Raw genomic sequence first — 16395 nt, forward strand, 5'->3', positions numbered from 1 at the left:
TCAAATGACTTGTGACTCAACTACAAACTGTAAGTTGTACTTTGAAAACCAGACCAAACCCATAGAATAGCTGTAATAAAGTTACTTTCAGATCTGTACTCTTTTCATACCCATTTTAAAAAGATAGATGACAATCAGAAATACTCGTGCTTGGGAGCAGTCATTAATCTCAAAGCAGCAGCCTTCTGTAGTACAGACACAGAGCAAAGCAACAAAGAAACGCTGCAGGACGAGCACAATAACCTTGTTGGCTGTTGATTAGGAAGGACACAGTGGTGCCGAATACTCGGCCGTGAATTAGGAAATGCACAAATCAGGGCCCCAAGGAAGAAGTTTTTACCTACTTTGCTAGCTACTCTTCAGCTTGTACCACCATATCCTCTGTGCTACTGTTAGTTGAGAAACATGCCCATGCTGCTGAGCAGGAAGACAAAATGGGCTTTGGACATCCCTCATCAAGGACTAAGCAGGTGCTGATGCACATACTTATACTGGTACTTCCTCCTGTTACTCCTGTAGGGACAGTGCATTAAATGTAGCATGTCTCATTTTGGCAACAGCAGATAAATTAGAATAAAGACCTGGAAATGATTATAAATGCTGCACTTCTGAAAAATCCACTTAAATTACAGGATAAAATAGTAAAAGCAGCATGTGCTAGTACCTGGTTCTTATCTTTTATGTTTAGTACAAAAAGCAAGATCACAATTTCTCCTCCTGGCTATTCCACCAAGCACTTGAATAAGAAAGTGTTTTGAAATATACCTAATTAAGACAATGCAGTTAAAGAAGACTGAATTATTTTCTACACAGAAAAATGAAATGAAGTCACTGAAGGCATTAATTCAAACCATTTACTTGAATATCATTAACTTGTTTAGTAGAAGTCAATATTTAGAACTAAAGCAGCCTTAATTTGTTTTATCTTAATTTACTTCGCAAGCAAGTGGCCTCTTCAATCCTAAATACACATCTGTATTTTTTAATCTGATTTGAGTAATCCAGTTTAACAATTAGCTCAGATATATTCTCTTAGGTATTCATGTCTCCTGAATAACTGAAAAAAATGAACTTAAATGGATAAATACATTTTCGCTGAAAAATCACTTGTTACTATTACTCAAGAGGAGAGATAAAAAATCCATTCTTCTTCTAAAAACAATTAGGTGAGAACAACGTACAGTGTATGCATTTTCTACATTTATAAAAATCCAGTGATAGTCATGGGTCTGAAGTCTTTGCTGTCAAAGTGCCCCGATTTTAACATGGCGATATTGTTATGTCACCTGATTGAGATGATCGTTACCTATACTGGTATTACACCTGTTACACCATATCTATAATATTATGAAGGAGAATTCGAGGGGAAAGAAAAATATATTAAGTGATCCATACAGCACTAAGCGATAGACAGTTGTGTAATTAGGGAGAGAATGTAGAGTCAGTGCTGTTCCTAACTTTTACTGACAGACATCAGACTTCCCACAGCAATGCATAAACTGCCTTACAAAGTCAAATTACACAACAGACTGTAGACTTTCATTACCAACAATCTGTCTTAAGCACAGATAAACTGGCTCTTTAGTCAGTAGTTAATTTGTGAAGGTGGAGGGGAAATGGAGAAAGAAAACAGCATTATACCATTAGAGACATCACTGCAGCATGGCCATATTTGCCTGTGCTTTTAAACCTGTAATCCTGAATTAATTAGTTTCCCTCCACTGCAAGATCAATTATTGCAGAAAGATACCCTCCCTATGGCAGGGAACAGTGGAGTTTATTTATACCTGTAAGCAATACAGGCTATGCAGCAAGGAAGATCTATCCACATGCTGGCACGTAGGAACGCTGGTCACAGCCCCGGATCACAATGTGTTTGTTAACAGTGGTAGAGATACAAAACCACCTCAGTGCACCTGGTTCTGATCCCCCTTTTCAGCATACAAAGACTTCACCACTTGTATCCAAACTGCAGAGGCCACTGGAGAGGCACCATTGTTAAAATGTATTTGTCTTTGCAGAAAGCTGCACACACTCAAAAAGAAAAAATCCAAGGCCTCTGAATTGCTATAGTTAAGGAGAGAATAGTAAGTCAAGATTACAGATTTCAGACTTGATGAGAACTTAAAAGAACCAAAGCATAGAATTTTATTTTGCTCTACACAATACCAGGTAATACATTTTCCGGTGTGAAATACTAGAGTTGAAAGTTGCAACTTAAATTATTTGTTCCCCATCCCATTGTACATATGATCTGCCAAGTCTGCTAAAAGAGGAAAATTAGGCAGAGAGGTAAGTGACCTGCCCATAGTTATTCAGTTACCTTGAAAAGGAGGAGTATTTGAGGCGTGTTACTTGGGGAGAAGAGACTTTATTGCAACAATTTCATAAGGCACGATTGCTCTTCACAGATGTGTCTTTTGTAATTCCTTCACTGGAAAAGCCATTTGTTAATAGCAGCTAAAAGTACATCTTAATGAAGAGAATATGTGATTGATAAAATACTTAAAAAACAACTAATATTCTGAAGACTTAAAAAATCCCTGAAATAACTTAGGGCACTTGAGCATGCCTGAAGTCAGGTAAGACATAATGTAAGTATAGCAAATGGCAAAAGGAGAGCAAATTCCTCTTTTGTCCCACATGTTGACACCTGCAAGTCAGGAGTGGCTTCACACCACAGAGCTGAAACTCAAATCAAAGCGGTTACCAACATTTCCACTGCCGAAATCCAATCATAACAGAAACTTACTCACTTCATGCACCAGAAAAAACTGTCTCTCTGAGAGGTTTTTTGGTTCTGTTTTTTTCAAGGCAAACATATGAAGTGAGGTAAGAATTAACATTCTGAACTTTCAAAGCACTTTTCAAATCAAGCTCTTACAAAGATGGGTCAGTGTTGCCCCGTCCTCTTGAGGAAAATCTCATGCATGTAGTCCCAAAATCTTCCCTGATGAGACTCATTGCGATGAATCATAGCAGTGAGGGCCTCACCCTGATCGAGGCTTTGCCAATAATCCTGCAGCCACATTTCTTTCCAACTGAAACAAAAAAAGACACCATCACACACAGTTAAAAAAACTGAATTACTCTGCAGCTGTAATAGCACTGAAGCCATATTTTTCTTTCCCTTAAGATGAAAATAGGCCCAGAGATGGTCATAATAAATTATGCTGTTAGTGCCATTTAAAGAGACTTGCTTTGAAAATTCTCTATAGCAAATATAAGTTCACTGTTAGCTTTACAACATTCTAGAAATATCAGCATATACTATTACTATCATGTTAACCACAGAGACGAAATTAATAATTGTAAAGAATAAAAACTTCTATTAAAATAAAATCTATCACAGAGTCCTTTTATTATTTTGAGAGTGGCTTTCCCTGGCCAGTATGCATGTAAGAGCCTAAAAATCAGGGGGTTTTTTTTTCAGATAATCCATTTAAACAACTACAAACTTGGGTTACACATGACAGAGACAAAAATCATTATAGTCCTTAACACAGATTCTATTCTTTATCTCCAGACTACGTGGTCAAGTATGGGCTGTCTCTTCTTCAGTGCATACAGTCTCAAACTTTTCATAGTACAGACTGTATCACTGCAAATTTCAGCAATTCTTTTCCAGTTCATGACCACATGGACTACTTCTCTCACTTGTGTTATATCAAGGTATGCCAATTATTTACCTCTCCTCCTTTATTTCTGCTACTCAGAAACAAATCACAAATTTTGAAAAAAGGATCAAACATGTTGCTCTTTGAATTACTTTGAATTGAAGTCCATATGAATTACCCACTCCTTGTTAACTTATATACAGAATTTTTTTGCTTCTTTGCCCTCCAAATCACAGAAATAAGTACAGTGGCTCCTGCCTTCCCTCTGTACATCATACATTGAACCCAGTGTGACTGCACTGCCTGGAAGCAGATCTCACCCACCACTCCAGGAAGGCTGCAAGAAATGCACAAAACATCCCAGTGCCTGTCCTTGTCCAGTGGCAGCCTGTACACCATGGGAATCAGCATCTCAGGTCAACAGCATCACCTGTGATGGCACACTTCTGCACAGTACACCAACACAGACCCCAAAACAAAGCTTTTAACACAGATTCCAATGTGAAGGATCATAGACAGAGGCTTACTTCTGCTTAAAAAAAAAAAAAAAAAAAAAAAGTCTTCCAAAAGATTCCTTTGCAGCACTTGGATGCACCGTGAGATCACATTCCCTACCTGCTAAATTCATTATCCTTTGTTCAAGGACTGCCAATACGAGTTACTTACTTTTAGCAGCACTGAATAAGGGCACATGTTTGGAAAATGAGTCTACTTGCACAAAGTATTAGACTCAAGACTAAGTGGCAGCAAGGAAGAGAAAAAAAGCAAACAATTTCCAGATGAACTCCACAGAAACAACACCAAAAGGAATTCCAGTATCCAAGTGAAGACTTTATCGAAGGTAATTTTAAATTCTTCTTCCTTTTAAGAAAATAATTTCACTCTAATCCTGTACATCGGGAAAAATCAGTATCCCAGGGTGAACAGGACTGTACAAATCACCAGAAACTACCAATTACATGCACTTGAAACATTATTATTATGAGATACAGATTTGTCTTTAGTCCTGGATGATTACGAGATTCTATTGCAAGGGCCATCCTACACTTGGCAAATATGATACACTGTTAATGTTTTTTCTCATCAAAAATAAACTGTGACATCAACATAAAGCAGAACTAGAAAAGCACAATGGTTTCACAACTCCTTTATGAAAGGCTGGCTTCTCTTTTCCTATGCCACCACAGACAAAAACTTTTGGTAACTGAAAAGAAATCGTCACTTAGTGTTCTTATAGTCACACTCTCAAACATCCTACTTTTTGAAAAAGGGGCCCCTATCAATGAAACAAGCCAAACATTTCTCTTACAAAGACAGGAGTTCAAGAATAACTGGAGATTCTGGTTTCTCCTAAATAGATATTACACTCAGCAGCAGCACTGCACAATTCTCTGTACAAAGCAGCTAAGAATTCAACAGATTGTAGTGACTGGTCACAACCTGACACATCCAACTGCTTGTTCTACGGCTTTTTTCCTTAAGCTCACTTGGATGTGAAAGCCAACAGTCCAAATACAAGTGAGCATAAGGATTTAGAAACCACATCTCCACACATACAGCTAAAGGATTTGTGCTCCAGACACATATACCTACACAGAGAGAGATTCTGATTGCAGCAGCATTCTGACAAGTCCGCATATCTATCGACCCTAAAATAAATTACATCTGGGACTAGGGGGTTACAGAGCATGCAAATGTGTAGTGTAACCTCACTGTAATTGGGTATATGCTCTAACATAAACTCTTTTGTTGTCCTCTGAGTTCAGAAGACTCCAGAACCATAAGTCACAGTATGTGTTTATAGTCAGACCTTGTTTGTTGTATATAGTCTATCACTTGTATCCCCACTAGATCTGTTACATTTTTCCACAATAATGTTTTCTATTGCAACAAAACACTCCACTGACTGGCTCAGTAGGCAATCATCTAAATTGATCACGCTGTTAAATAACATTACTGTGAAACTCAGACAAAATACGGACAGCTTAGCTAATGTTTGATGGCAATTTTATGCTATTGTCACATCAGTTAGAATTATAAGCAATCATGTTCCATTTTGCAAACAAAAATTGTTAAAGCTTAAATGCTTATCAGATAGAAACCACGGTACTTCACAGGAGGTGCCTTGGAAACTACAGACACATCTCTTTATAAAGTAAATAGCAGTGAATGTGAAAGCTTCCTTGGAACCATTTTTCCAGACACATCTCATGCCTACAAACGGGGAGAATAACAGTGAGACACGGAAACTTCCGTGGGATGAAACTGTAGCTTGAATTATGGACCAGCTGCTCAAAACTCCCTGCTGATGACCCCTGTGAAGAATGATGGAAGCACCTGAGCCTGCAAGCGGCACTGGCAGCAATTCTGTGTGTGCCTTCACGGGTACTTCTCTACTGCCACCTGATGATCAAACAGAAAACCTATGAAAAAGCGGGAATACTTCTATAGAGTAGGATGCTGCTTGGCACACTACAAAGAAAAAACATTTTGCTACTGAAACTGAGAAAAGGCATTACTATAAAAAACCTCCAGTAAATCAGTCAGCCAACAGAAAACAAGAGACAAGAAGCTACTCAGTCTATTATTCTCTGTCCTGCACAGTCCCTCTCCTAAGTAAGTGGGATGGCATCCTTGAACACAGTCAGAGTTTTGTCACACACAACAGCATTAAGTCTTGCATTCTGAGTGAGCCTAATTTCTGCTCTGAAGCCTACAGGAGTCAACCAGGCCTGCAGTGAACATTGGCAACCCCATTCTTACTGCAGTACTCTGTAAGGAGGTATACAGCTGCTTTTGCCTCGGGGCTGCCAAGTGCTTTACCATCACTGTACAGAAAAACTTCCCTCCCTCAAGCAAAGAGGCTACGATAGAGGATGAGCCCATTGCCTGAGGTAACATTTTAACAGAACATAGTAAATGTCTCACACCCCTCTTTCAACTGCTAACCCCACTGCCCAAGTCTCTTGCTCAGCCTCAGCGTTACACAGTATTAGCAGGACTCCTACACCACCCACAAGATGCAATATAGTAAAAAGAACTCCTTTAAGTATAAACCGTTATTAAAGTTGCAGTTCCTGTCATTTGAAGCTTTTTTCCCTTCAAAAAGCATGATATTAGCACATTACCTGTCTCCTTTAGAGAGGTCTTCAACACTTCCAAAGCCAGGGGTTGGCATAGGACATCCCATGTGCTTGAACTGAGCTATATGAGGTCTGGGAGCTGGAATTTTTCCACGAGACTTCTTGTGTTCCTGCTCCTCTTTGACCCGGGTGTTCTCTTTGTCACAGATGAAACACTCGAAGCCATTCAGGTAATTGGGCAGAGTCATGTCATTCACACCCCACTCCCGCTTCTCCAAGCTCTCTAGCAAGAACTGGTTTTTGATTCCACCAACGTTTTTATACTCCAGATATTTCAAATATTCCTCTCCATTCTTATCCAGAAAATCAAGATACTTTGCCAGCTCTCGGGGGCTGTCAAAATCATCTATAAGAATGATGGAGAGGTTGTTTGGCATCCAGTCCCGCACAGCTGGGGAGCCTCGGTACACTGGCACAGCGCCCAAGTGCATGGGACGCCACAGCTTCTCCGTCATGTAATCGTCACAGATGGCATTCTCCAAGGCCAGATGGAACTTGTACCTGGCAATGAAAGTCATAAATTCAGAATCTTCCGTAGTGGCTGTAGAAGTGTCTCTCAGTCGCTCACTGGGGAGCTCACGGTTATGCAGGCACTTCCCATAGGAGTCAACCTAAAATAACAAACGGCATCTTTACAAAGTGATTTGTTCCCCTAGAACTTATTTTCAGATCTTGTAGTTCTTGCAAAATTCCTAACTTGGATCAGTTCTTAGCTACGTTCATTTAGCTTCATTTTCACTCCAAGTTCTTCTCCTCGAGATTATTCCTAGAGCCCCAGTTCTACGATTTTTAGAGAAAACCAAGTGCTGAGTTTCAAAAGCAACATTAGCCACACCACAGACTGAGGGGCAAGGGGAGTGCACAGATGCCACCCAAAAGTGTATTTATTACCGGATAAACAAGAAACTGACAAGTAAGGAACAGCATTCGACTCTATGTCAATTTAAACATCCTCTTTCCACTTATAAGACCTAGTGTTTTCCAAACAGTTATTACACAGTGTTCCAGCCCATCTCAGCAAGCTGACAGAATTTTTCCATTCGTTGGACCGAAGAAAATTGATGCAGGGAGCCAAAAGAATACAGTCTAAAAATACAAGACAACATGCTTGAGCTGGAACCTGTACCATACTTTGAGAAGACAGTAATTTTAAAAGAATTCTTTTGCCTTTACTTCACTACTCAGTACATGATGATGTTACACAATAACTGAATCATGACCAAGAGAAACAAGAGAAACCACTAGAAAAACAAGTCTCTGCCAAAGGCTAAAAATGGATTTATTTTTTAATCAACCTAATATCTTCACACTTTTTAAGAGAAAAAAAATGCAGTATGCTTTTTTCCTGCTTGGAGAAAGGACATTATTTTACTTTATGAAGCTACACAACATCAGCTGTACCATATCAATACAAGCCATCTCAGGAACGACACGATCCTACACAACACAGCAAGGAGCAGATACTCGCAAGAGAGCAACCTGCCTTTTAACTTCCCTCCTGAACTTTCAAACGGGAGCGAGGCTTGTAAAGGGACAGCCTTCCTGTATGCTAACTTCAAAGTCCAGAGACTTCAGCTGCTTCTAGCACTCGATCCGCAAGACCCTGCTTATTCAGGCTTTGCCCAGATCCCGAGAGCAGACAACTCCACATCTAACATCCGCATCAGGCCTACCTACTGACATGCGGTGTAGTTTAGATCACGCTTTGGGAACGAATACACCTAGTGTTTCTGTCCAGCTTGTAGTCAGCATGCATCCCGTTACGATTCGCGTCTTGGCTAAAAACAAGGACAAACAAACCCCATTAAAACAGGGCGGTAGCGGGGGGCGGCCAGGCGTCCCCAGCTCCGACAGCGGCGCCACGCCGCGGCTTCCCCGCGCACTCGGTCCCCGTACCTGGATGTACTTCATGAGCTCCCGCACGTAGCGGTCCCGGTCCGAGGGCACGTCGCAGTGGGACTGCATGTACAGCACCGGGCCGTAGCCCTTCCTCCGCCACGCGTCCTTCTCGGCCAGGGGCACGGCCGGGGCCCGCAGGTACCCGGTGCCGGGCAGCCACTGCAGCGTCAGCGGGTAGTCGGACTCCCGGCGGAAGGTGGCCGTGTAGTTGAAGAGCCGGATGCCGGGCGAGTGCGAGAGCACGTAGTTGTTCATGGGGGACTCCTCGTGGAAGAGCGCCCAGGTCTGGTGGGGCAGGCGGGGCAGCGGCGCCTCGTACGCCCTGAAGTCGGTGCCGTAGAAGATGAGCGCCTTGGTGCGGCGGTGCCGGGCCACCCGCCGGCTCCGGGTGACGAGGCAGGAGCCGCGGGGACAGTCGATGCGCTCCGTGTCGCCGGGGAAGTGCGGGAAGAGGCTCCCGCTCCACCACAGCAGGATGGGCAGCGCCTTGTTGCTCCGCGTGTCGTTGTTGCCGGGCCCGCGGTACGACGCGGCGGCCACGAAGGCCGCGCCCGGCGGGACGGCGTCCTGCGCCCACCCTTCCGTCCCGCACGGCTCCGCCGGCCCGGCCGCGGCCAGAGCGGCCCCCGCGCCGCAGGCCAGCGCCAGCGTCACCCACAGCCCCGCGGGCCCCCGGCCCGGCCCGGCGCCCCCCATGCCCGGGCCGCGCACGGGCCCGCCCCGCCGCCCCAGGAAGCGGCGCCGGTGGTGCCGTCACGGGGCGGGGCAGGGCCGGGAGGGGCAGGGCCGGAGCGGCTCCGCCTTCCCCATCACTCTCACCTCGGACCGTTAACGCGCCTTGGGAGCGGCTCGGAGGGACGGCGAGGCGCACCCCGCGAGCCTTGCTGCAGCGGCTCCACGAGGTGACCCGCCGGCAGCTCTCTCCCAACCCCACCGTGCAACGGCTGAAGCTGCAGTCAGCCTCTACCGCTCCTGCATCCGTGCGCGCCAACAGCGGCCCCGCAGAAGCTGACAGCGCTGGAGCCGAGCTGTTCCCCGGAGCACAGCGCGCCGCGACCGAACGCACCTGCAGAGAGAGGCACCAAGCAAGGACAGCTGTTACAGAAAGAGCACCCGGCTCAGCTCCTGCTGGGACCACCAAGGGAAGGAACAGAAAACACCTTTTACTAACAGCAATCTTCTGCTTGGTTTGGGGGTCTTTTTAATACCTACAGGTAGTTTTAAAGCTCCCTTGAAAGCTGCTTTTCTATACCAACCTTGAATAATTCCTACATTATTAAAATATTCTGTAAAAGAGAAAGTGGTTTGGGCTACACTATGTAAATATCCAACAGATATGCTCTAGAAGTACCACTCAGTTGCTCAGTTACACAAATGCTAAAAGCTTCACATTAACTTCTTAAGAGATAATATAATATTTATGAATTATCAGTTATAATACAGGACATTAGTTAGTATGAACACAAGGCAAAGAATTACTCTTCAGCTGTTAGAAACAAGTTAGAGAGGGGATAGTTTTCCTTTCCTTTGAAAAGTTAAGTGTAGATACTACTTGGGACTGCTCCAACAGCACCACAGCGTCCTGCAGTCAGGCCCCGAGAGAAGGTAACAGACATGGGCTCTCCAACACAACTTCCACATGCATCAGAACGTGCTACACAATTTACTCCACATGATTATTGTACAAGATTCACAGGGGCCGTCGTTATCACACCAGTTCTGTGGCAGATTCTGGACATAATGTACATTCTACAGGAAAGGAATCTCAAAAATATTCTAAAGCAACTTTAGTATTATTGGATAATTAGCAATGATTGTCTTGTGCTTTCATACAGATTTGTTATAAGGTTATCAGCAAACTGTACAACAGTAATATTCACAGGTACAGTCAAAATAACACTGCCAGTTCACTCTGAACTTTATTTTTCCAATTAGCAACACTCCCAGCAAAAAAAACCCCACAACCCAAATCCCCCCCCCCAAAAAAAGAAAAAACACCCAACCAAAAACCCCCCCAAACAACCCCCCACCAACCAATTCACCTAGGTACCCTTAACTCTGAAATATAAGTTCTTTTAAGACTACAGAAGTCATTAACTTGACATTGTCACAAGGTAAGGGCAGTATTTGCCTAAGTAGACCAAAAACCCCCCACCCAATCAATGACTCAAGCTGTGTTAGCAAAAAAGGCAATTTCTTTGTGAAATGGAAGTTCAGACAGGGCAGAAAGTTAAAAAAACCAATCATGTAAATAAAGGAACACTGAAATCAAACAGTACCTTTCGTCTGTTGACTCTTGTTGGATTTCTTATCATTCAGTGTGAATAACAACAAAGACTGAACTTGGTTAGTAGAAGATTGGATTGTAAAGGATCAATGAGCTAGACTTCAGCCCTTCCCATTTCCCCCCTCCCGCAAAATACAGGGTTTGGAAAAATAAGCAGTGTTTATTTACTAACAATGACATAAAATACATCTTAATATATTTTTATTTCTTTACAAATTAAAAGATGCATTGGAAAAACAAGTGAAGAAAATGAAAGGTTCATTCATGATTTCATTTCCACCCCCACACCCCCCAATATTAATACTAGAAATTAGTATTTGTGGAAGTCTGTGGTTGCTGTGCATTATATCCCTGGGAAGTTCTTTTTTTCCCCTCTGATTAAAAATCCTCTAGATTTTTTGGCTGGAGGCAGTACGTGGAGTAAAAAGTCAGCCACATTCATACAAAAACGCTGAAAGTTCTGTCAACTACATCTTGAAAGAGTTTCTCCATTACAATTTTCGTGTTCCCCTTTCTGTGTAGTGATGGGAGGGAAGACAAACTAGCAGCATTAGAAGAAGAATGGATTTATATACATGCTACAGGATATGGAACTAAAACCACAGCCAGGTATTTTTCTGATCTTAACAAGGACTTTCCTATGAAATATCAAGCCCGGAAAACATATTCTCTAATCCATCCACGTTCTTCCTTTCACTTTTAGTGCTATTAGTAGCTGAAGCTCCTGGGTATTGGAAGAACACCTGTTAAGTGTTCAAAATATACAAGCCCCCTTTCAAAAGTGAATAAACAAAGCCCTTAGAATTCTGAATTTGATTACACAAGCCCCCTCTTCACAGGAGTCTTCTCATCCACCCTTGCAAAATGGAGAAGAGCAGCCAAAGTGGATGGATTAATCTGTCTGAGGTATTTTAGTTTAACAAACAGACTTATAAAAGGTTTTGTGCAAGCTGATCAGTAGATAGAATGTGGAGGGTGTTAACATCCAGTAATGAAACTCTGCTATGGCCCAGGTGCTGTCAATAACCTAAATCAGGTACTTGCAATACCTATTACAGCACAGTCTAAATCTTAAGGTTTTGTATCCCCTTCCTTTTATTCCAGGGTACAAAGCCATCTCAAATTCATGTCAGTATAAATCAAATTCCTGCTTGTTTGCTATGATTCACAAAATTACGGTTGAAAACGGCCACTTCCTTAACATCCGGTTCCTACACAGTCCCCCATCACCTTGTTACAAGTATTCTCTGCTTAAGGTTAAGAAGCTTTTGTTCCCACCACCATCTGACAGACAGGTAAACTCTGCAGGAGAGGCATGGAACATGGATTGAGTAGGACAATGCAGAGCTGTGCAATGAGAAGGAAAGCAGTCACCACACACGTCAACAGAAGTACCGTCTCTACCCCTATGCTGCTCAGAAGCTGTTGATTCTTGCCCATTTAACTATTGATTACTCCATTACAGTTCTGCACAGCAGCTCCTAGTACGGGGAAGATTGTGGAGAGAAGTTTGCCCTGCTGCCTCCTGGCTTACCCCTTCTTTCATTTTTCATGGCTTCCTGGCTCGGACAGCCACATGATACATCTGTGCTCTGACAGATTATGTTTCCCTCCTTAGAGGAGACACAAAATGTTTGGCTGCTCCAGCTCCCATCACCTGACCTGCCTCTTGTCCTCTCCCCACCTGTGCATCCTCTTCACGCTTGGAGCATGCACAGGCACCCACACAAATGCACAGCAGCTACCAGAAATTTTGAAGAGTTATCGCTTTTTCACCCAACGTTGAATCATGTACAGTGAACTGAAAAAAACCCTACATTCATTACAACAGGATTAGCGAGCATGGGGTGGGGTGGGGGGTGAACTCCTGCCAAGCACAGGAAACAATTTGAATGCAAATAAAAGACCTGGTATCAAAGGCCTTTTTTTTTTTTTTTTTTAGCCCTCACCAGGAAAATATTTCATCTCTCATATGGGATTGGGAAAGGTTGAAAGGATTTCTGCTTATGCAATGTGTATTAAAAATTATGGAATTGTACAGATTTCTATGTTGTCCTTTCTGAGGGCGCTGGGCCTTCTGATCAGGTCATTAGTGGAGACTGAAATGTCACTGCTGAGTTCTAGCACCACTCACTCCTCTAGCTCAGTAGCTGCCGAATCTCCTTGTGCATGTGACACAGGAAGTCCACATATGAAGCTCCCCCACTCAGGCTCTTGTCCTCGACTAGAAAGTGCTTGAACAGCATTTCCAGCTTATCTTCTTGCTTCACAATTATCAACTACAAAAAAACCAAACAAAACAAGAACAAAACCAACAGTGAGTAGCTATTAGAATTAATCTTCATGGGGAAAATAGAGCAAAAGGCTAAATGCTCAAAACCCAAAGAGAGCCAGAATCACGGCATATATGGCTTATGTGCTTTGACTTATGTAACTCAGCTGGGTTGAGCCTCAATGCTTTCTAAACAGAAGGAAAATACCATATATGTGATTCATATAGTAGTGTATTGTAATAGGTCTGAAAAAATTAAGTTTTACAACGATGGTAAGCACAAAACTCCAAAACCACTGAAATTTGTTTTCGGATTCTTGAAAACTATGAATAACATTTAAGAGACTGGGAAGAATAAATCCAGGACTGCAGCATTACCAGACTCTACTAAGAGGGGAGGGGATTTAAAGCTGTAAATGGGGGACACATTTTACCTTCATGTAGCGGGATCTCTGCCCTTGAAGCATATCAACAATAGATCGCACTTTCTTGGAAAAGGGGTTTTCCAAGACTGGCAGGGTACTCTGGAATGAAAGATATCCAATTCCCATTAGTCTAGGGAAGTAGAAGGATGCGAAACACAAGTACAGTTTTGGCACACTGTATAAGGGTAGAGAAATACCTACCCACATTAGCATACAATCTCTTTGACTTCAACTACTTAAAAGAGAATATAACATGAAATCAGAATTAAAGGTCAATTAATTATTCCATTTAGATATCAACTGTGCTCTTGACTATTAATGATATGACTTGTCAAATAAACCTAGGCAAAAGCACGCCTGACATGCCCAGACTATCAACATTTCCGCTAGTTTCACACACCCGTGCTTCTCTTGTTTCTATTATGGAAAATGAAATGCTATTTTTTCTACTGGCATTCTCATTGTTTTAATTTTTGGGTGACTATCCCAGACTGTAGCTCCCACACTGCCATCCAGCTCACCAAGGCATTGCTAATTTGACTGAAGGATGACACTCCAAAGAGGTTCTGGATCAGGCTTTGCTGCACGCTGACTCCCACCCACACAAAGATGTTCAGCCCGTTCTCCAGCAGGTAGATGTCACCCTTGGAGAGACGCTCCTCAGAGTTCCGAATGGCTGCTGGCAAGGAATCACTGTCAACATCTGCTTTGGTCTGTTTTACAGGGAAATAAAAATTCAGGTAAAATTAAAGGTTATAAAACAAGAACATCTTATGAAGTCCTGAAAATTTCTGCCATGAAGAACTCAATGGTTTTCTCATTTCTAGGACTCTCAAGACTGTAATAATTGTGACTTAAGTAGCATCTTCCTTAGTTTTCTTACTGAAAGTGACACAGAAGCAGTTCAGAGACTCTTGGTCAGCAAAGGAGAATATAAGGCTTCTGTGAAAAGACTCAAGTTCAAATATCACCTCTTGGAGTAGGAATGTAATTAGTTTTTAGTATTATTCAAGCAACTATGGTAATGAAAATTCAGAACAGTATGTGGAGTTACCTTACAATGATGAAAATTACTGCAAGAAGTTGTAAGCTTTAGGACTTTTTAAGAAGACTATGAAAGGGTTAAAAGTGTTTTCTTTGCCACTAGTCATACAGGTACAGCTCAGGAAAAAGGTATCCCCCAAGAAATTCACAAGATGCAGTAATGCTGAGCGAAATGAAGTGAAATACCCCAACAGATGACAGATCCCCAAACACTTCTCACATCACTTTCCCTTGCTAAAATATAAATGCCAGTCCTTAGGTTGAGTAAACGAGACAACAGCAAGCCTCAAGCGCTAAGATCTCGAATTACTCACCAGGGGCAAGAGCCTGGGATAAAAGAAAACATTTGTTTCAGCCACATCCATGGATGTCACTAACTGACGGATGTAGGCACGGTCATCCGTGGTCGCCTCTGGGCCAGGCTGAAGAACATCACTCTTCAATACACAGTTCAAGTACACAGGAAGCAGCTTCATGCATTCAGGGAGGATGAGCTAAAAGTCACAAGCAGACAGAAGCTGGTCAGCTGTTGCTGAATAAGCTTATGTTTGACAAAATGAGGCTTGCATGAACCAACGAAGCGTGGTACAGCCGTGAGGAGTGAAAGCTGATAGTCTACTTATATCATGGACTGCAAAAGAAAACCTTTCCCTGAAGCAGGCAGTGCTCCCTGGGCTCCAGACAGATGTCCAAGAAGCCATTCTCAACTACAGTTTTACTTGTAATAGTGTATCCACTTTCCCAAGTCTCCTCCTTGCAAATTTCTGCTGAGAAAGGGAAATTACTTTTTTTGAGCAGGCTAAGTTAGAAGAAGCTGTTATCACTTTTTAACTTCCAAGCCTGGGATTCAAGTGAAAGCACTGGAGTTTACCTGGCCAGCAGAAGAGGGACTAGCACAGTTCTTTCGATAGCAGGCTAGGATCTGGGCACACTGGTTGATCAGTGCATCTCGTACAGTCTTCACTGGACTACTCAGGACTCCACGATATGCTGCACAGCGGGAGGAAAGAGAGGGACTGCTGTCAAGTCATTGCTCATCAACGGCAAAACCCCAATACTACCTCCACAAAGGAAATCTGAACAACTATTTTTTATGGAAGCCTTTATTCTTCCAGCTTCAAACTTGTAGGAAAATTATGATATATTCCTACTGAAAACCTGAAGAAGCTCATTTACTCCATTTTATTACATAATCTTGAACTCTCTATCTCCTATGAACATAAAATATACTTATCATATTTGAAAGTATGGTGTTCTATAAAAACTCTTATAGACTGGCTATCTTCCATTAAACGTCTGAAAATTGACTGTTTCTTTCATTTTTAATGGCAATAAACATACACAACTCTCAATCTCTGTTGGATTTATAGGCTTTTACTGCAAGCTAGAAGGGGCAAATAGGGTACAGTGCATAAGTGCGTGACATTTAACTCATATCTACGAACAAGGGCCACCATTTCCTATTGCCAGAGCAAAATTCTGCAACAGTTAAGGAATGAACTAAAACAGCCCAAAAAATAAACACAAGGATGAATTCAGACAGCTGACAATACAAACTGTTATTGAAAACATTTAGAAAATAATCTACATGAAGAATAAGCCTACACCCTCCACGTGTACCTCTCATCCTAGGCAGCAATACAATCATCACAGCTTTATGCTCTTTCCCATAACTGACTCAAGTATCAGAACTGCCCCCTGACATTTG

The 16395-nt window shown here is 42.4% G+C and overlaps 2 protein-coding genes across 13 annotated transcripts in view; both read right to left on the reverse strand.

Annotated features, from left to right (window-relative positions):
* Positions 1-1896: 1896 nt before the first annotated feature.
* On the reverse strand, positions 1897-9380 carry FUT11 (fucosyltransferase 11). Of its 2 annotated transcripts, XR_009208097.1 has the most exons (4): positions 8657-9355; positions 6746-7371; positions 2324-3041; positions 1897-2067 (listed from the first exon to the last, which is right to left on the reverse strand). XR_009208097.1 is itself a non-coding variant. In XM_040072074.2 (3 exons), exons 1-3 carry the CDS (start codon positions 9353-9355, stop codon positions 2894-2896), a joined length of 1473 nt encoding a protein of 490 aa, XP_039928008.1. In that variant the 5' UTR covers positions 9356-9380; the 3' UTR covers positions 2089-2893. The 2 variants fall into 2 exon arrangements, 1 of the variants encoding a protein (XP_039928008.1); XM_040072074.2 differs by lacking the exon at positions 1897-2067 and having other exon boundaries at positions 2089-3041; positions 8657-9380.
* A 1710-nt stretch (positions 9381-11090) lies between these two features.
* SEC24C (SEC24 homolog C, COPII coat complex component) overlaps positions 11091-16395 on the reverse strand; it is a 37258-nt gene continuing 31953 nt past the window's right edge. For all 11 annotated transcript variants that reach the window (XM_040072071.2, XM_040072068.2, XM_040072073.2 and 8 more), the window contains 5 exons: positions 15559-15677; positions 15002-15181; positions 14165-14356; positions 13653-13742; positions 11091-13225 (listed from right to left, as the gene is read on the reverse strand). In XM_040072071.2, the coding sequence (XP_039928005.1) occupies positions 13085-13225; positions 13653-13742; positions 14165-14356; positions 15002-15181; positions 15559-15677 (722 nt within the window). In that variant the 3' untranslated portion in view covers positions 11091-13084. The remainder of the gene's footprint in view (positions 13226-13652; positions 13743-14164; positions 14357-15001; positions 15182-15558; positions 15678-16395) is intronic.

Source organism: Hirundo rustica, chromosome 8 (assembly GCF_015227805.2).
Source record: "Hirundo rustica isolate bHirRus1 chromosome 8, bHirRus1.pri.v3, whole genome shotgun sequence".
NCBI lineage: Eukaryota > Metazoa > Chordata > Aves > Passeriformes > Hirundinidae > Hirundo > Hirundo rustica.